We start from the raw sequence: 21312 nt of genomic DNA on the forward strand, positions 1-21312 counted from the left end.
CTTAGTGAAAAATGGGCTTCTCAACATACAACTATTTCTTCAGCTTGGGGATAAAAACCACAGTCACTAAAAACTTTAGTGTGCATAAAAACTACCATAAAAGAGTATCTTTTAGTTGTTTAAGAATCACTGAAATATGTAGGGAGATGTTAAGCATTTGTATATTCGGCATATTTAAAATTATATCTTAAAACACAGAAATAATCAGAGTACCAACATACTATGAATTTTAAATGAACCTATGTATATTCTCTATTCAAATTTAAGTAAAAATACTATTATTATTAGGCTAAATATGTATATTAACTTTAATAAGTCATATAATTACTAAACAAACAGCTCCTTTATTAACTTATGCAAAGAACAATAAATCTGCTTACCTAATATTTTATAACATTTTTTCTATATTGTGAAACCCAAACCAGAATATATTAAGTTAAAATATTGCCACTGAAAATTTAAGCTCTATTTTTTTGATGCTGCACTTGGGATGACTATGTAACATATGGTTCTCCCTCAGCATTTCGACTTGTTCTCAGCCAAGAAATATTCACTGGAAACATCTATCACCATGTTAAACAACATATGGGTTAAAATAAATTGTAGGAAAAAATTTGAAAAAATAATTAGAAATATTAGGAAGAAAAGAGGTTTACCAAGTGTATGGTTTAAAAAACATACGCAAGCAAGAAAATAGGGTTACCAGCAATGAAGAGGGCAAGCCAGGAGCCCGGCTTTCATTCTTCATGCACAGCAGAAGTCACAGGCGCGCAGGCTTTGCTGGTTGGCAGACTGCGGCAGAAGCTGGTTCCGGGTCTCCACCACCATCAGCAACAGCCCTTCTATTATCCACTTCAGGAGTGAAGTGATCTACAAACCAAACGTACCTGGACTGTCAGCGCAGTAGGAGGGTGTGGTAGGGACTTCATATAATAACAATAATGACGGACCTCAGGTCAAGATGGCGGAGTAGGGAAGGACAGATAAAAGAGCTTCCCAGGCAAGAAAAAGCTAAAGGAGTTCATTACTACCAAACCAGTGTTACAAGAAATGTTAAAGGGACTTCTTTAAGAAGACAGGGGAAAGATGATTTTAAAATATGAAGAATAAAGTGGCAATACCTATATACCTATCAAAAAAATTGCTTTAAATGTAAGTGGATTAAATGCTGTAATCAGAAGACAAACAGTAGCAAAACGGATAAGGAAACAAGCCCCTTCCATATGCTATTTACAAGAGACCCCCTTCAGACTGAAAGCGATGGAAAAAGATAGTTCATGCAAATGAAAATAACCACAAAAAAACTGGGGTAGCAATACTTATAGCAAACAAAATAGACTTTAAAACAAAGCTATACCAAGAGACAAAGAAGGACCTAGCAATTCCACTTCTGGGTATTTATTTATCCAGAGAAACCCAAAACATTCACTGCAGCATTATTTACAATAGCCAAGATGTGGAAGCAGCCTAAGTGTCCATTGACGGAGGAAGGGGTGAAGAAGAGGCGGTACATACATACAATGGAATATTACTCAGCCATAAAAAATAACAAAATCTTGCCATTTGTGACAACATGGATTAACCTGGAGGAAATTACGCTAAATGAAGTGAGAGAGAGAAAAACCAATACCGTATGATTTCACTTATATATGAAATCTAAGAAACAAGATAAACAGACTTATAGATACAAAGAACATTCTGATGGCTGCCAAATGGGAGCGGAGCTGTGTGGATGGGTGAGAATGGGGAAGGGGTGAAGGTGTGCAAACTGCCAGTTACAAAAACAGTCAGGGCTGTGAAGTGCAGCATATGGAGTACAGTCAATGATACTGTAACAACTTTGTGTGGTGTCAGATGGGTACTAGACTTATCGGGGTGATTACTCTGTAAGTTACATAAGTACCAATCACTATGTTGTACACCTGAAACTAATATAATATTGTATGTCAACTATAATTGAAAAATAAAAAGATACTTAAAAGTACTAACAATAATGATACTCAACACTTACAAAGGAGACAGGACAATCCTGTAAGATCTTGAGGGCAGATGGGCATAGTATAGTATTTAAAAAGTTGAAGCAAAGAAATGGAGAAAGAGAACATGGAGGATCACAGAGAGGAAAGGAGAGAGAAAAAAGACTAGCACGCTAGTGATGAAAAGTTCTACAGTATAGTCCAGGTTCCTAGTATGGAAAAAAAACACTTTGACACAGAGATTGTTAGGGTACAGTAAATATAAAAATTAACAGTCTGACGAAGAGATAGAACAGGGAAAAGAATGATTTAACGAAAGCTAATGACAAGTCATTTTTATAAGTCCTTCCCCAAATTCCTCCTACTTTTGGCAAGGTGCGTGTCAAGATCTTTCTGCAAGGTAACTGAAAGAAATCCTAAAGTTTCCCTAAGAAAATAATATGTCAAAAAATAATATAGCTTTCTAGAAACGGACTAAGCTCAGTATGTGGTTGGAAGTAAAACTCCTTACTTCAATCCTCTGCTAGGATTAAACAACCACTCCTACTTGATTCCACTTCTTGATCAATTTTCTAAAATGAAGTCTATCTTGTCTATCTCTCTTTCACTTTTTTTCTCGAAAATGGATTTTAAAATCCAATTAGATTAAAAGAGATAGATTAGAATACATACATTAAACAGAGAGAGAGAGAAAGAGAAGCAAGAGAACTTCTTTAGTCAAATATGACGACTTTGGTGTTCTTACAAATCAAAAACATCTCAACTAACCAAAAATTTAGAGGTCAACCAGACCTGTATAATAAAGACAATGGGAAAGAATGTTTGAAATAAGAACTAGTCCAGGAAATCTGGACTGTATTTCAATAATGTACTTTCAGATCCAATAACCAGAACAACCAGAACTCAGGTGAACAGCTAATCCTCTTTCATGTCTCTTCTTCGCTGCAAGTCATTTATAAACTCTTGATTCAGGAACACACATTCTTTTTTAAATCGATACCTACATAATACCTTCTTTGAATTAATAACGTCCTTAGAGCTTCTTGGCAACAGTTACCTTCTCATAGCCTAACCTTTCTGAAAAGCCCCTTTCACTTTTGTCATCCTCTAAATATGTCATTAGGAGACAGTTTGATCTACATCACTGCTAGAAAACAGTAAGTGCCTATCTTTTTAAGCATTATAGCACATTTCCCTTATCTCACAGAAGAGAGGCTAAATTACTTCTGAAATTTTGGTTCTTGCCTCCCTACACCACTCATTGTATGTATTTACTTCCATTGGGTTTTCTTCCTTCTCTTTTTCCTTCCACACCCAACTCAGGATTTCTCTGGATATAATTTAAAAGGGTCACCTACATCAGCTTCAGCAGGGGTTTGCATTAGGAAACAGTTTTCTGGACCTCTAGATTTATTAGATTAATCACAGTGCACTTCAAAGGGATATAAATGTTGAATAACTAAGTTGTATGCCAGAAACTCATATAATATTGTACAGCAAGTATATATTAATTTTTTAAAAAGAAGTGAATGAAAAGAACTGGGTGAAAAAAAATCTTCATTTTAGAAGTTACCCAGGTTATTGTTAAACACACTGAAGTTTGAGGACCCCTGACCCAAACCCTTGACTCTCCCCAAACCAAAGGACACAGGGACACTCTACCAAGCTCTAAATGACCATCAGGCATCTGAGAAGAGAGCGTGGTGGTGGCGGCTCTCTGTTCACTTTCCTTCTAAAACACAGAAGAGGCAAGAAAGTGTAGAGAGCACAACAGGAACTGAATGTGAGACATCAGCAGAAATGCAGACCCGTCAGCCCTGCTCTGTGGCTACTGCCAATTACAGTAGCCAGACCTGCAAGAGGAGTGATTACATGTAATTTATAAAAAGTAAACAAGCTGGGCGGCTTGTGAACAATGAACGGCGATATCCAAGCCAAGAGGCAATAAAAAGCATGAATAAATGACTCAGCATCCCCCTCCCCACCCAGACAACAAATGGTTGTACTAGAATTAGCAAGAGCAAAAAGAGTATTTTGGTAATGACTTAAATGACAACACATGGTTTGAGAGAGATTTTGTCAATCCTATAAAGCCGTGTGAAAGGGTCACACAGCACCAGCCTCTGGTGTTCAAAAGCTCAGTCACCTGGATGACTGCTTCTCTCAGCCTTATTGAAGTCAGGAAAATAGATGTTTGGTTGCCAGTGCTACAACACAATCCTGCACCTGAATGAATGCTATTACTGGAATGACAGGGAAATAAACTAAATACGTAACACAGATGTAGACTCCAAGCCTTATGAAGGATCCCTCCACAGAAACGTGAACTTCAGCCCTCCTGATGCTCTGCCCTGGTAATCCTTTGCTGTGGGCGCTGTTCTGTGCATTGCAGCAGGTTCAGTAGTGACCCTGACCTCTGCCTACTAACAGCCAGTAGCATCCGTAGTTGTGACAACTGAAAATGTCTCCAGACACTGCCATGTGTCCCCAGTGGGGGCAAAGTTACCCCCCTTCCCATTAAAAACCACGGAAACATCATGAACTAATGTTCATATCAGCAATACAGCTCAAAGAATATTACTTATGACATCGTGAAAATCTGATTTTTGCTCTTAAATATATATATGTGTAGTCTGTGTGTATATGAACTGTTTTCCATACATTTTTCCATTACCAGGGACTAAAATGCAAAATCTTAATATGGTTTTGGTAAGCCAGCCAAGTCATTACAGAAGCGCCACAGAACAAAACAAGTAACTAAGTGGGCCCCTCACCCTTCCTGGTCACAGTCAGCTGAATCTCCAAAGTATTCACATCCATTTAACAGACCAAAGTACCCCCCCAGGCACAGGCGGCACAGTGCTCGGGCCCATGAGGCTCATAGGCACCCACGGCAAGAGTTTTAACATTCATTTCTCTTAAAGCTAGAATTAAAAAATGAATACAGGTAGTCCCCAATTTATGATCGTTTGACTTGGAATTTTTCAACTTTATGATGGTGCAAAAGCTACCCACCTTCAGTAGAAACCGCATTTGGAATTTTGAATTCTGATCCCTTCCCGAGCTAGCGAGAATCGGCAAAACACTCTCCCATAATGCTGGACAGCGGCAGCCGCTCAGTCAGACCATCCACAGGCTCAACTGCCCCGCTAGGCAGGGGCTGGGCTGCCAGAGATTTTGGATATTGTGCTCTGAGCATCTTTCAGGCAGGCCAGGCGAAGCGCTGATGTTCGGTAGGTTAGGTGTATTAAATACATCTTCAACAGATGATTACGTTCCACCTATGGGTCTACTGGCACATAAGCCCCTCCCTAAGTCGAGGAACATCTGTATAGTAATAACGAATATATAATACTAAAACCAGCTTGGAGTATATTCATCTTCATACTGATGCAGCTGCAAAATGTAATTTTTATTCTTTGTTCACAGAGGGAGGGGGGCCCAGGAAGGCAGAAGCACCTGAGGTTCACAAAAGGCACACTGTGGCCCCGGAGAACGGGCAGAAGTTAGCGGGGAAGGGACAGAGCCAAGAATTCCTGGAGGAGGGGCGAGCCCAGGCAAAGGCCAGAGTAAGAGGTCACAGGCCCTCTGGGGACATCCAAGTTCAGGAGAGCTGATGTGGAAAGCATGAGTGAGAAGGCAGCAACAAATGCTCTGGAGGGACCGCAGGTGCCACGTCACCCAGAGCCTCGCAGGCTGAGAGAGAGGTCCGGGCATTCCTGAGAGCAGAGGAACGCTGCCGAGCCGCTCCCGACTGAGGCTTCGCGTTGGTTATCAGATCTGCGTCCGGAGAGGTCGCGCCGGCTGCCTTGATAAGGACAGTTTGCGGGGGGCAGGGGGCGGACAAGAATGGAGTAGGAAGGCGACTGGCTGTTGCAACAATTCAGAAGGCAAGAGCAGCTTAGGCAACAGAGGGGTCAGTGAGTCAAGAGGTATTTGGAAGGTAAAACTGACAAGATGTGGTCACTAAGAGTGAAGAATGAGGGAAGGACAGCAAAGAAAACCTTCTGGCATAAGCCACCAGACCAGGGATGGTGGTGCGACTGGGTGAGAGGACAGGGTTTACGGACAGGCAGGTAAGAGGTGCTGTAGGCTGGTAAATAGCCTACGGCAACTTGGAGTTGCCATAGGCTATTTAGGCAGGTCCACAGATAGGGAGTGAGAAACAGGTTGAGATAGAATCTTCAAATCCTCAGCCTATATATAATTCAGAGGCACTTAAGATCCACAGATGGCTTTAAAGGTTAGAAAACATGCCAGGTCATAGCAACGTCTGCATCCAGGTTGGTAAGGATTCTGCGGACACTGAGTGCCCAGAGCTTTGATCAGATTTTCAATGCAGTTCGTGAACTCACTACAGAGGAAGAGCCACTAGCAGTGTGAGGTGGGAGGAGAGACCACCCAGGGCTTCCGCTGGCACCCACAGGAACGCGCGCACTTGAGGAAACTGGAGCCTGGTATCAGGACGGCACCGGAATGAACATATTTTGAGAAAAAGGGCTGGCCATTTCCATCAGGAGTTCCACAAAAAACATGAAGCAAAAACTTCAAATCTAGTTCTGATCTGACAACCAGCAGGTCACCGGGGACCACCAGGGAAACCGATCCGACAAGACTGGTGGAGAACGACCCGGGCTCTATCCCCTTAAGAAACGAGTAGCAGGTGAGGATGAAGGGACGGCCAAGTGCAGAAAACCCACTTCAGAGTCTGGTGAAATCTCTCTTACCACCTTCATGGAGCCTTCAGACAGGCCCCGAGTTTACCTCCCCCTGCTGAATCCTCTGCGGCTCTGACTCGCCCTGCACTGGCCAGACTGTAAAGGGCAGCGCTGGGCGCATCCTGAGTCCCTAGTCCCATATGGGCTCCTGAAGGCGCAGAGTGTTCTCTTGGCCCCCTTCTTCTGAATCCTTCACAACGGACATCCTCTCAGCGGCGGAAGGATCTGATCTGAGAAGCAAGCCACGTGGCCCCACCAGAACAGCTAGTTAACTTGCGTGACCTTGGACAAACGGATTACTCTCCCAGAGGCCAATTTTCAGTCCCTATAAAACAAGGAGGTTGGACTCTTGACTAGGGGAGGAGGAGACATGTGTAATTGGAAAAGATATTCAATATAGCTATTGTTTTGGTGATACAAATCATAGAAACTAAAACTGGAATAAGGGTCAAAGGACATTCAAACAATACCTTAGAGATAAATGGGTTAGAAAAGATTGAGAAACATTGGACTAGATGATTTATACTTTTAGGTTTAAAGTTCTACAATTATTTGGTCATGCTGTTCAGGAGACTGTGCAAGGTACCCCACCGTACATTTTAGACACAGAGAAGAACAAAGACCATCTTTGTCCTCTGGAAATTAATATCCTATAACAAACACCAAAGAATGATAAATGGAGCCCTAATTTCCTTTGTAAACAAATCATGTGCATACACCTTCTCCTTTGTATGCTGTGGGTCATTATAAAAATCATCTAGAAAAATATATTTAAAAACAGATTAGGCTTGCTTTTCCTGTTTTGACTCTGCTTAAACGAAGAGAGAGGAAAGAAAAGAGTACCATTCAACAGCTGCAATTTAATGATGTGCCCCTTTCTTTGGAGATCAATGACCTACATATCAAGTGAAAGTTACTCAGAAAGCTTTGATTATATGTAATAGCATCGCTAAGAAAAAACTACCTTCCCAAATAGTTTACATTCTTACCATACTAGTTCAATAATTCCTTTTACCTTTCTCATCACTCCAAGCATTTAAACCCGGACCTGTCAGGGAGAGCTTGTAAAATCCAAGACTCCCACACAACTTTGGGGTCAATGATAACTTTGCCAGAGGTAAGGGGCCTCGAACGCTACCCCGCTCAGTGAAATGAGGCGATCATTCCTCTCTGTCTCTATGTAACACCATTGGAATTCAAAACACAGGAGGTGGCCTTTTACCAAGTGTTTCTCTCCCCAGAGTCAAACATTAAAGCACTTCTCTCCTGCCAGTCAAGCGGGTCATCCCTCCAACCAGAAGCACTTTCATCTCAGCTACTGTGAGCCTCCGGCCCGGACGCTGACGGAACGTGCGATGGGCCGGAGCTGAGGAAGCGCACCAGGCACTTCATTTTTCGAGCAGGTAGTCATCTGGGGAGGAGTTCTGCGAGTCAGAAAGTGGCCTAACCGCATTTCCCAATGCAGCAGTAACTCGGAGCTGCGTTTCAGGAGAGAAAAACGATCTGCGTGCCGGTGGACCCTCACTATTCCTCGTCTCAATGACCATATTACAGGAAAGGTGAAAGAATGCGTGTGTCCAGACTCTGACACGCACACTTTGTGATGTTTGTGGCCAGGTCTGCATCACAGAGGAAGAAGTGGAAATAAAGAGGCAAAGAGGACGACGGTAGGGATCCAAGGGACAAGGAGTACTTTTACCTTTCTGCCACTGAAACAAGTTAGCAAACAGAATGTTATAGCGGTTGGCTCACTGATATAGTAAATAATGAAAATGACAACAGCAATAGATTGAGTTGTCAACCTTCTTCTGACTCTGTTGTCCTGCATTTTCATTTCACAAAGGTGAATCTCTTAACCAAAATTGTATTTGCCTGCTTGTTTTGTGTAATAGCGAAGCATTAATGACAAATATGCAATGCAACCAAGCAACTTGCACGTTAAAAAGGCCTGCTGTTCATTGACACGCCCCCCTGGAGACCAGATGATCTTTCTGTCGCTTTTCAAATGTAAAATGGAATTCTGATGTTTTCTTTTTCCTTGTGTGATGTTAGTAAAGAACCTATAATTCTGTTTCCAAAAAAATTTAGACTACGTGAGCCAAAAACAAAGGGAAATAAACAAAAAAGGGAAAAGAAAAACAATGAATAGGATAGTTCAAGCAAAGTTTAGTATTTTTCTTCCTTCAAAAAAAAATGACCTAAGATTTTTTTACATTTAAAATAAATGTTTGGACTCTCCGTATATTGTTTTTAATTCATGGAACAATGTAGCCATGGGGGATTTTTCCCCCCTCTTTTGGGACATTTTTTTTTTGAGGGGGGGTACACAAAGGGAATTACCTAGCCCAAGTATGAATTCAAAGTAAAAAGCAGGGAGGGGGGAATAAAAAAAAGCACCATAAGAAAAACTCGTGATAAATTTGGCATTCTTTCCAGTATGTAAAAATAAAGGAAAACTCAGTTTAGAAATGATAAAAATGTCTGAAACACACACTAAGGAAAGAACAATGAAATGGTAGAAAAAGAATTAAGATAACTCACATTTCCTCTTCTAGAAGCTCTTTTCTTTGCAACTTACATCTTCATGTGCAGTTTCATGTAGTAGCGCCGCTAAAAACAACCACATGGAAAATTTTTGCCCCAGATAACACTGCAGGCTGGGGCCTGGCAGCTACAAGTTGCAATCAGAACGCTTCAAGAGCTAACGAAACAGCGATAACGACCTGACATGCGTTTCAGGGCACCCGCTCGACTGTCTTTCATAAAGCAGGCTGTGCTCAACTTCGCACGCATTCAGCAATGAGAGTTTTTCTCTGCAGTTAGGGGGAATTTTGCTCCTCTGAATAAAAGAATCACTTAAAATATAAAAGAGCCTTTTTTCAGTTAAGGCATTCTTGTATTATTTAAGGCCCTCACACACACAGCCTGGAATGGTCAAAAACTTCCAGTTCCTAAATGACTTTTCCCAGTAATTCCACAGGCCTGAATCTATCTACAATTCATTAAGGCTCCCCCAGCTATGGAACTAGCAACTGAAGAGGCTACTTATTTACTGGATGGAGAAATCCACAGTACAATGAGCCACTTTTCCCCAGGAGCAACCTAAAGAAGAAAAGAATGCTAATTTTATTTGTGCTGGTAGCCCAACAGGGAAGAAACAAAGGGACCTGGGACTTGATAAGTTCCCTTTAGTTAATGGACAGACTGAGATAAAAGCAGTCACAGAAATGTGACTTCAATCCAAGTTCAAATGGCAAATTCGGATGGAGCTCCAACTTCGTGGAAATTAGCCACCGTGTTAATGCGAGGAATGTGAAATGAGAGAAACCCCTCCATCAACACTCAGACAGGGTTTAACGTGATCCAAGGGGGTTGTTCTCTTGCCTCCAACACTCGCTGGCACTCCCACAGCTGGGCTAAAATGGCTTCCAAAGTCCAAAATAAGAAGCGAGCCCAAGGCAGCGCGGGCCCTGCTGCTGGAACTCAGAAGCAAACGAATCAAAGGCTCTTTTATTCTCCCTCCCACCAGAACATGCTCCCTCTCTGTTGTAAACTCAACGCTTGCCAGAATGAATTATTTAGCTCAAAACGGACATAAAGAAATCTTAAATAACACATGTCCCTTGGAATTTTAATAAGTTCAGGTGACCAAACCAGTTGCTTTGTTTGTTGCTCGTCTCATACACAAAATTTACTCGCGGTCAAGACCCCATCAGGAGCATTAGATCCCAGCAGAAACAGAAACGTCTGGAACCAGAAGTTCGGCTACGTCCAAACTCCATGTGTGAGCCTGAGGTGTTCCGAAGCCATTCTTTTCACGAGGGTGTCTAATCTCAACACAACTTCATTCTTCCTTGAAAACCAGACTTCCCTTATGATTTTGCTCTTTCTGCCAGCAACATCTCAGTTCTTCCAAGAACTGAATCTGAAATCCAATTCTGAAGTTTCCCTGGCAGCTGCCTCCCTCTCCCCTCTCAGTCTGAACTCTTAAGCAATTCTTACCTGTATCATTTCATTTGGCAACTAATCATATATGGCTTTATAACTTGTCTTATAAAATGATTTAAATGTACATGCATTAATTACAGTTTGTCTTCACAGATAGATTAGAAACTCCTTAAGGGCAGGGCGTGGGCTTTTCCCTCCATTGTATTCCACACAGGGCACATTACAAAAGCCCCAGAAATACCTGTTCATTTATTTTGTTCAGTCAAGAGGTTCGGTGAGCTTCCCCTCGCAGCCAGGCCCTGCCCTGGGTGCTGAAGACTTAGCGCCCAGCACAGAACCCTGGCTGCCCCCTGCATTTCTGTCAAGCAAAACACCCGGCATCCCCAAAGAACTCTGCTTGGGCAGTTCCTAAATATAGACACTGAACTATTTTAAATAAACAATCAATTAAGACTTATTTACCAAAAAGGAGGACAATCAAGAAGCTTCACATCTGTCTCTACCTCCCAAGAAGTATCTGACAAGAGGAATGGAAAACCTGGAAGAGTTTAGAATGCACACCTATTGCCCGGCCCTTCCTCATTTTACAGATAAGAAAAGATGAGATCATTTGAAAGATCACGTGCATAGTGGCAAAGTCAAGTCCAATCCTGGGTCCTGACACTCAGTCCAGGGCTCCTTCCACAGTAGCACAATTTACCCCAACCCTTTCAAAACTAAAGTCATACACAGTCTCCTTTCAGTGTCAGCCCCTGTAAGAAAATCAGAGTGCTGTCACTCAGTGTTTTGAATCTACCACCTCTTAAAATTTTTTAACCTACAAATTATCAAGAACTTACCCATCTTTTTAAAAAAAGATTTATTTGTTTGTTGTTTGTTTGTTTGTTTTTAGAGAAGGAAAGGGAGAGAGGGAGAGAAACATCAATGTGTGGTTGCCTCTCGCGCGCCCCCTACTGGGGACCTGGCCTGCAACCCAGGCCTGTGCCCTGACTGGGGATCGAACCCACGACCCTTTGGTTTGCAGGCTGCCACTCAGTCCGCAGAGCCACACCAGCCAGGGCACTTACATTTTTTTAAAGGTGTTATTCATTTTATTTGTACAGAGAGGGAAAGAGAGGGAGAAAGAAAGGGATAAAAACATCGATGTGAGAGAGAAAAGTCGATCAGTTGTCGCTCGTATGTGCCCTGAGCAGGGACCTGACCTACAACCCAGGCATGTGCTCCGACCAGGAATTGAACCAACATCACCCAACCAACTGAGCCACATTGGTCAGGGCCTTATCTACATTTTTTACGTCGACTCCAAAATACGGAATTTCATTTAGACTTAAAAAATGCTTGGTCGTTATATTTCTTTCATATTTTCCAAGCAGACTTATGGTAACAAAACACACTGAAATAACCAATACAGTTGTCAACCAGATTCAAGGATAATTCTGGTGGCATTATATTTTGTTCAAAGATGATCTTTTTAAAAATTTAAAAACAAATTTTTTGATCAGTAGAACTCAAAACTACCCTGCAAACTGATACACTTTCCTAATGGTAATCCTGACTCCCAGAAGACAACAAGCAGATTTGGGAACTCAGCAAGTTTTACACAGAGTTCTGTACTCTTCATTAAGCCCAGGCACAATGAAAGAATTAGCTATCATTAACCATCATAAAGGCTTCATGTAATCGGTAGTTGACGATCTTTGTTAATAGAAACAATGTGCCTGCCACACTGCAAAAGGTAAAATGAAAACATTTGGAATTTGAATAAAATATTTACTAACAGGAGGACTGCAAGAAAAAAAAATCCTTTCGACAAAATAATTTTGCTACTTTAGTCACTGTAAGCAAAAGCTTCAGATTCCATTAACTGCCTCTGGTATTTGGCAAAGAGGCAGGACAAGCTTCCAGACATCACAGTCCTCTCCGCTGTAGGGACACTATTGAGCAGCAACCTGAAGACTAGCGCAGATCCCAGGATGTCCTTGAACCAAGGAGATGCTGCTGCTCTGGCTGCCCGTGACCCTCTCTCTCCATGTGAGATGTCAGGTGCCCACCCAGAGAGGCTATTTCTGTTTCTAGGCCCTTTTCCAGAACCGGGGGTGTGTTCTAGAAGTCCAGACAAGAACCCTCCTTTTGACTGACAGCTGAAGAGCAGGCCCCAAGCTGGGTGCGGATTATACACCCGTGAACTGGCTGAGTTCTTGCTCCCAGGCTGGCTGGCAGCTCACAGGCCGCCTTGCCCTGGCCTCAGAAGCAGGTTCTCCTGCGGAGATTGCACACCTGCCGGTTGCTGACAGCAAGGCCGTGCAGGAGCCCGAACTTGGTGGCCCGGCTTGAGGCAGGCCAGAGGGAAGCTCCCCCTGCAGAGTTACGGGGATCGCCAGCTGGCCTGAATCAATCCTTTGTTTCCACGCTTACATGCTATCTCAGCTAAAATTTCAAGTCCTGATGGAAATTCCACCATTATTTCAAATGGCTGATATGCCTTTAAATAACTCTTGAAAAATCTGAGTATGTCTGCGGAGTGCATATTACCCAGGGTTTACTTGTTTTCTGTATCCTTTAGAGGTGGTGATCTGTATATGATTCCACTCAGGTCCTTAAAAAATCAGCTGTTTAACACACAACACCGGACAGAAACAAGGCCGAGGCGCCACAAGGGAAAGAATGCATGTAAATTTTCACTTCCACTTTTAGTAGACTTAAAAAAATTCAGGGGTTAAACACCTACAAGACCCTTCTGCAACTAAAGACAGAAAAAGTTACAAAGAGACAAAAAGGGTAGAGAATTGCAAACTACTCCAGGCTTTCTCCCACTTTCTCTTATGCCACTTGCACTCAGTGTAGCAAAGTCAAGAAAAGCTGCCTTATCAGATGAACACACCAGTATGCAAAAACAATGCTGCTTAAGTTGACTGTGACACGGAACATAAAGTGGAGCTGTAAATGGAATGCAATGGGGCCATAACTTGAGATGACTGGAAAGATAAAACTGAAACAATTTTTTGTCACTTAAAAGCCCCTATGGATCATCTTAATCAATCTTGGGACAACTATATAAATACTGTAAACAGTGAGACAACAGTCAAAGTCCCATGGGCCAAATGTCTCCCAACAGAATCAATGCTCAAACTCCCTGAAGTCTCATTTAACAATTACAGTACCATGCATCTAGGTATCTTTTCACAGCAAATCCATTCATTAGAAACCATCACAAAGCGAAATTTTGCCTGCTTGGTGGCCAACAAAGTTGCCTTCTATCCAGAAAATAAAGATTTTACAACAAACAGAAAACAAGCATAAAATGCATAAACAGCCCTAGCTGGTGTGGCTCAGTGGATTGAATGCTGGCCTGAGAACCAAAGGGTCGCTGGTTCGATTCTCACTCTAGGGCACATGCCTGGGTTGCAGGCCAGGTCCCCAGTGTAGGATACAGGAGAGGCAACCACGCATTAATGTTTCTTCCCCTCTCTCCCTTCCCCCCTTCTCCTCTCTAAAAATAAATAAAATCTTTATTTAAAAATGCATAAACACACGTCTATATCTCTGAAGGTCAAAGGTGCTTTCACAAAAGCAATCCGAACTGGATACCAAAGCCAAAAGATCAATAACCTGGCAATTCTCAATCTCCTGAGCAGCCAGCTTGACAGCTGAAACACACACAAGCTTCATTCTAACTTGTAACACCCCAGTCACTTTCTGGGACCCCTCAGTTCTGACAGCAGTCCTGCCCACTGTCTCCCTGGGCCACGTCCATGCACTTCACGAGCATGTGAAGAAAACACCAGTATTCCGTCAGGCAAGAAAAAAACCCTGTCTCTCTCCAGCTGTCAGGCAGATTCTTCTCCCTGATGGAAACACCATTTAGGGAGCCCACCATCTCTCTAAAAGTATTCCCATGGTTTCAGACTACACTGAGCTTGTTCTTCAAAACAACTATTTTTTTTTTAAACAAAAAACAAAAATAGCACTCAGCTTGGGCACACGATCAAAAACAGCTTGCATCGTGGGCCCACTGTTTCATATAGTTGTGTCATCTTCTCTTAAGACGCAGAAAGCCACTAGAAGGGTCTGTTTCTTTAGCAATGCCCGTCTCATCTGCACTCCACCTCTTCCCCACATTCAAGCTAATATTCACATAGGCTCTTAAAGAATTATACTCTGAAAGGAAATTCTGAGATGACCTAGTCCGAATTAACCCTTAATAGCCCTGGCAGTCAGGCAGACCCTTGTTCAAATTCTGCCTCTGGCACATTCTAGTTATATAGACTGTTTTCTTATATGTAAAACAGATAAAAAGCAACCTTATGAAACTGTTCGAATGATCAAATAAAATAATAACTTTTTAAAAACTTGGACTTTCCTTTTTTCGGGTCCTGTTAAGACAATCTGCTTGGCTGATTTTCTTCCTGGTTTATGTTATATTCGATTGCAAACCCAAGAGGCGGGGCTTTTTTCCTATTGTATTTCCTACAGTGCCTAGTCCAGTGTGCGGCATCTTTTCAGAGAGCCACAGACCAACTCTGTGAAAGAATGTTAAACCTCTACCATCTCCACCAATTTCAACAAACGTATTGTTCCTTAATTCCCCCAAGAACCCAATCACTTAGGTCTAGGTTTCTCCTAAATGTGCCTTCTCAAGATAAATAAATCTCTTTATCTTTCTACTCCCTCTTCTTACACACATACACCCTTCTTTTTAAGAGCTGGGGGAAAAATAAAGGGAAAAAAAAAAACCAAACACTGCCTGTCCCCAGTTTTTGGAATAAAGTTAGCATCTCCACCAGGATATGAAGGCAAACTGTGATAAGTAGAGAAAAAGAATTTAGAAGGATTCAAAATCTCCAGAATTTTCTTAGGTTGTGTAGTAGCATAAAGTCTTTAAATGAGAATTACCTGTCTGTAACAAAATCTGGCAGAGAGTAAACAAGAGATTCACTGGTCAGTTGTCTGTGAAGTTAAGTACTGCCCTTCGTTTTGTGCAAGCAAACAGTGACTTATAAGATTAACTTGATTCTATTGCAACGCTGGGTGTAGATATCTTTCAACAAGAAAAGATTCATTACAAATGCGGGCCCCTTGGTAATAAATTTATATTTTAAGGGGGTATAAATTTTGCTTTTGAAGTCTACTTTACTAGAAAAAATTTGCTCCATGCGCCAGGGCAGAAGTGTTCTTTATTTCCTTTGCAATGGGGCAACGACCAAAGAACCAAGAGGGGAGAAGCAGATCAGATCCCGCACCCCTGGAGAGAGGGCGCAGATTTCCACCCAAGTGAGGTTGGTTCTTTCAAAGAATATTTTTCCTAACAGCTTTACACATAATCGACATCTTGTACCAATTACACAAATACCATTTAAGCAACTCTGGTGGCCTGGGAAAAGACCACAGAAATCCTTATGGGCCTCAGCTGTCCCCTGCTGCAGGGCTTGACAGCGTGTCCAAGGCTCCCGAACACCAGCCACCAGGCTCCCCCCAGCGCCCTCCTCTCGCAGCAAACTGCCAAGGCTCTCGGGCCAAACTCCAATGTCGCTGGATTCAAAACCGCGAATATGTGAACACTTCTAAGCAAACGGTAGGGCGCGTAATAACTTCTCAATCTTTCTCTTTTTGCGGACTTGAGATGCTTGTGTCTAACGCCAACTTCCCATATCCATAGCCTGTTTCCCGTAACCCACCTCAGGAGAAAGCGAAGGGGTGGGCAGACCCAAGAGAGGGCTTGTGACTTCTACAACCTCAGCGGTTTTCCTAGTGAGGGAAATTTCCTAGTACACAGAGGCCTCAAAATGACTAGATGCAAATATAAGGTGAGGAGAATGCTCTTCTCCCCACCCGTGCAAAAAGAAATAATAAAAACCAATGCAGCAGACGTTTAGTTGGAAATACCGGGCCCTCTTCTGGGCCGGTGAGGCCCGCAAAGCAGGCGTCTGGAATCTGGAGGAAGAAAGTTTACCTGACAAAGTGGAGGCCAGGGCGTGGGGGCAGTCTCGGTCCCAAAGGGACTGAGAGGAAAAAGACGGGAACTAACCAGCCCCGCGCGCGGCGAGCCGCAGCCGCCGGCGAGCGGGCCGGGTAGAAGTGCGGGAGCAGAGGCCCGCGGAGCCCCAAGAGCCCCAGGAGCCCCGGCCAAAGCTCTACTTACATAACGCTTCAACTTTTTCTCCGGGGGAGACTTGCGAAGCCATCCCGAGCAGACCACTTCGCCACCGCTCATGTTGCGCGCTTCTCGGGCTCCGGCCCGGGCAGCGGAGGGGAGGAGGGCGCGCTCCGCACTCAGCCGACGCCTGCCGGCCGTGCAACGGTGGGGACCTCGCTCTCCGGCCGCTCACCCCAGTCCGACGGGGTGGGCGGGGTGGGCTGGCCCGGCGGCGCGCTGGGGCTCAGCGGCCGAGCCTCTGCCCTGCAGGTCCGCAGACGTGAACAGAAGTGGGCTGCTTCTCGGGGCACCTCGACACCTCGGGGCAGGGGCCGCCGCCGGCTGAGGGTACCCCGGCCTCCTTTCTGCGCGCCCGCTTCGTCGCCAGGCGCCTCGTCCCGCCGGTCCCCAGCTGCGATCAGGCTCCACGGGACTCTGCCCCGGCACCAAGCCGGGGCCTCTGTACCCTGCGCGCTCCGCCCCCTAGGGACAGGACCTCCCCAGAGCGTTTTCCGAAACACGGTACGCTGTGCGCACACACACACTCACTCACTCACACATACAATACCCAGCGCAGCGCCCACTCCGGCTCTCCCGCTCTCCCGCTCTCGGTTTCGGTGCGCCCGGGGCGATCCTATCCCTCCTCCTCCCCGGGGGAGGGTGGGTCACTTCTCCGAACGCCCGGGAAGCCGGGGAGAAAGGGATAGCCGCGAGGGTCCCGTGGGCAGTGGGCAGTGGGCTCAGGGCTGGTCCCGGGTTGGCGGCGTAGCGCGGGGCGTCGCTGGGTGGCAGGCGGCGGGCGCCGGGAAGGGAGAAAGCAGGTCCCGCCGAAGGGTGGGTGCGCGCTCGCGCCCGCGGAACAGGGCGGGGACCTGAGGAGGAACGCGGCGCTCGGCTGTTCGGCTCCGGGGAAGGATCCCACTGTCCCGCACCCTCGAGATCCTCCGGGGCCGCCTCCCCCACCCGGGGCGCGCGGCAGGTTCGGAGCCGCCCGGCGCCCGGCCCGGATCCCTCCCTCTCCCGGCCTCTCGGCTCCCTCTTCCTCCCTTTCCTCCTCCCCTTCCCACGTTCGGGCCGGCTCCGGTTTCAGCCCAGACTTTCTCTGAAACTCCGCCCGGGTGCTTCCAGCCAAAACAACAAGGGCTAGGGAGGAGGCGACGGGCGGAGGAGGGAGCGAGAAAGGGAGGGAGCAGGAGTCCTTGAGGCACCCTGGGATCTGTAGTTCGGAGAGCTGGAGTGGGGTCCTCGGCCGCCCGGGGGCGGTGGCGGCCTGAGCCCCTAGCCGGCTCCTCGCAGGGGAAAGAGGCCGGGGCGAGGGCATCGCGGCCGGGGCTTGGGCGCGGGGAGGAGTGAGAAAGGTTCGAATGTTCTGTTGGGTTTGCCATCTTGGCGCACTGGGTGTCATCCGGAGTTTGTACTATGCACGAGATCTGAAATTTGGGAAGTTTTCTCCGCTTGACAGCCTGCAAAGAACTACGACCAGGAGGGAGGTTGCTCCGGAGACCGAAGGGCAGGGACCTGGAGGTCAGGGCCCGGGGTTGAGCGCCATAGATACCAGCTTGGTAGAGCGGGCACAAGGGGACCCCCTCGGGCTCGCGTGGTCTGGTCCCCGGAGCAGTCGTCCCAGAGTGGTGGGAATGCTTAGGATTTTGTCGGGCCAAAGGATTTGATTGAGTCTTATCTCTGGGACATTGTAAAGCCTCCCACTGCCTCTTTTTGTTCCCACTTTCTTCCACTTGGCTGTATTTGTTTAAAATCTATCTTTCGCATGTTGGACTAGAAAAGGGGGAACTTACTGGATGTTGTATTTGTATACTTGTGTGTGCTTTACAATTATGATACTTGGTCCTGAGCTTAACATGATCCTGAAATAGAAATACCTTTCAAACTTATTTATGAAAAACAAATTTTAGAAAGTAATGTAAAGAAATAATCAGATGCAAGTGCTAAAAATATTAGGAGATAAATGACTATTTCTGGAAACAATAACCTCAGTCATTTTCGTATGAACGCACATTCATACTGAATTCCTCTGACTTTGAAAATGTACAATTGTAGCAGGAATTTAGGTGCTGGGAGGGGGAGGGCATTAACATACAAAGGTCCCTGCACTCATTGAGGTGACATTGCAGTGGTGGCACAGGATAGTAAACAAAGGTCTACATAGTACAGGCTGTGGAAAATGTGCCCTGAGTGAAATAAACAGAAAGGTGAAAGAGTAAGGAGGTGGGACTGGGTTAGATAGGATGAGAGGGAAGTGTTTCTGAGGAGGCATTTAGCCAGATATATGAAAGATGTCAGGAGAGGAGAATCAGGCCTGCTTTGAGGAAGGATAAAAGGCATAACCACCTCTCTTCTCATTCTGTACTTTCTCGTGTATGGTGGTATCCTGACTTTTTATAGGCACTTCACAAATTTCCACCCCCAACCTAGTTCTCTTTCCTGAACAACCAATCTATAAAGCCAACTGCCATCTTTATATACCATTTGGCTCTGCAAAATCAACAAAATTAGAACCATGATCTCCTCCAGCTCTCAGATCAGAGCTCTGGAGATCCCCCAACTCAAGTGCTCCCTTCCAGTCTTCAGCTGACTATCCATCAGCAGATGCAGGTGAAGACACTATTTGACAGTGGAGAAAGAACCGCTGGAAATGATTACAAGGAAAAGTCACCGGAGAACCACACAGGGCAGAAATAGCTCCTGTTCTCCCAGCCAGAATGAAAAGCATCGTAATTCACAAGGCACTGTAAACTCTAAAGGATTTTATCTCAGTAGTGGTACAAAACTAGCCCTGGGCTAAATACTGCTGTGGTTCTCCCTAAGAAAACTTAACAAACAGCAAGACCCCAAAAAGGATCGAGCTCTTTTCAAGTAACTTAACTGTTTCCCAAATAAGAACTCAGTACATTTATAGGAAAACAAAAATGCCCAATGCCCAACAAAATAAAATTTTCAATGTTTGACATTTAATCAATAATTTAAAAGAAGCAGGTAAGTATGACCCAAAATGAGGAGAAAAATCAATTGAAGCCAACCCAGAAATGACATGATAAAATTAGTTGACAAAAATAGAAGAATTGTTATAACTATATCCCATATTTAGGAAGCTGGAGGAATGACTTAACATATTAAGTAAAAACGCAGAAGATATTACAAAGACCTAAATAAAACTTCTAGAGATGAAAAATACAAGGACTGGCATGAAAAATATACTGCATGCAATTAACAACAAGTTAGTGCAGGAGAAAAGACTAGTGAATTTAAATACAGAAATATGAACAGTGAGGGAACAAAAGATTGAAACTAATGAGCCCTGGCTGGTGTGGCTGAGTGGATTGAGCGCTGCCCTGTGGACCGAGAGGCACATGGCTTGGGTTGCTGGCCGGGTCCCCTGTTGGGGGCACGAGAGAGGCTACTGATTACTGTTTTTCTCCCTCTCTTTCTCCCTTCCCCCCCCCAAAAAGAAATAAAATCTTTGAAAAAAAAAAAGAAAACAATGAATAGAGCATCAATAAAAATGTGATCACTTCTAATGGCCTAACAATCATGTAACTGGAGTCCAAAGGAGGGGGCATAGAGAAACATCTGAAGAGGTAACGGCGGAAAGGTATCCAAATTTGTTGCAACTGTAAATCCATAAGTTCAAGACAGGCTGGGAGAAATTAAGACCAAAGTAAAATATATTGAGCTCATAAATCAGAAGACAATATTGTTAAATTGTCAGTTTCCCCCCAGACTGATGTATAAATTTAACACAATCCCAATCAATTCCCCAGCAAGCTTTTTTTTTGGGGGGGGGGCGCAAAATTGGTAAACTAATTCTAAAAGTTACATGGAAATGCATGTAAAGGACTAAGAATAATTAAAACAACTGAAAAAACAACAAAGTTAAAGAACTTAAATGACCTGACCTCAAGAATTATATAAAGGCACAATAATAAAGACAGCGTAGTATTGGCATCAAAATAGACAAATGGATTAATGGAACAGAAAAGAGAGTCCAGAAATAGACTCATACATATATGGTCAATTGATTTTTGACAGAGGTGCACAGGCAATTCAAAGGAGAAAGGATGGTCTTTTCAATAATTGATGCTAAAGCAATTGGATATCGAAATGCAAAAGCAAAACAAAAACAAAAACCAACTTCAAGCACACGTTGCAACACATGCACAAATGTACTCACAATAGGTCATTGACCTAAATGTAAAACCTGGTAGAAGTAATACTTCTGGAAGAAAACAGGAGAAAATCTGTGTGACTTTGACTTAGATAAAGATCTCTTAAATATGACACCTAAAGTGTAACTCATGAAAGAAAAAAATGATAAATTGGTCTTTATCAAAATTAAGCATCTCTGCTCCTGGAAAGACACTGTTGAGGGAATTAAAAGACAAGCCACAAACTCGGAATCTTATTTGCAAATAAAATATTTGATAAAGGACTTTTAGCCAGGTAATAATAAAGAACTATCAAAACGCAGTAATAGGAAAATAACCTAATTAAAATGAGCAGACAAACAACCGAAAAAGAC

At 44.0% G+C, this 21312-nt stretch overlaps 1 protein-coding gene across 2 annotated transcripts in view; it reads right to left on the reverse strand.

The window, feature by feature from the left end:
• Positions 1-17783, reverse strand: part of GAB1 (GRB2 associated binding protein 1) — a 111308-nt gene extending 93525 nt beyond the window's left edge. For both annotated transcript variants that reach the window (XM_054562845.1, XM_054562840.1), the window contains exon 1: positions 16782-17783. In XM_054562845.1, coding sequence (XP_054418820.1) covers positions 16782-16853 — 72 coding nt within the window. In that variant the 5' untranslated portion in view covers positions 16854-17783. The remainder of the gene's footprint in view (positions 1-16781) is intronic.
• Between the last annotated feature and the right edge of the window lie 3529 nt (positions 17784-21312).

The sequence above is a fragment of the Pteronotus mesoamericanus genome, unplaced genomic scaffold, assembly GCF_021234165.1.
Source record: "Pteronotus mesoamericanus isolate MK-2021 breed Mesoamerican mustached bat unplaced genomic scaffold, CSHL_Meso_final contig_163, whole genome shotgun sequence".
In the NCBI taxonomy this organism is placed as follows: domain Eukaryota; kingdom Metazoa; phylum Chordata; class Mammalia; order Chiroptera; family Mormoopidae; genus Pteronotus; species Pteronotus mesoamericanus.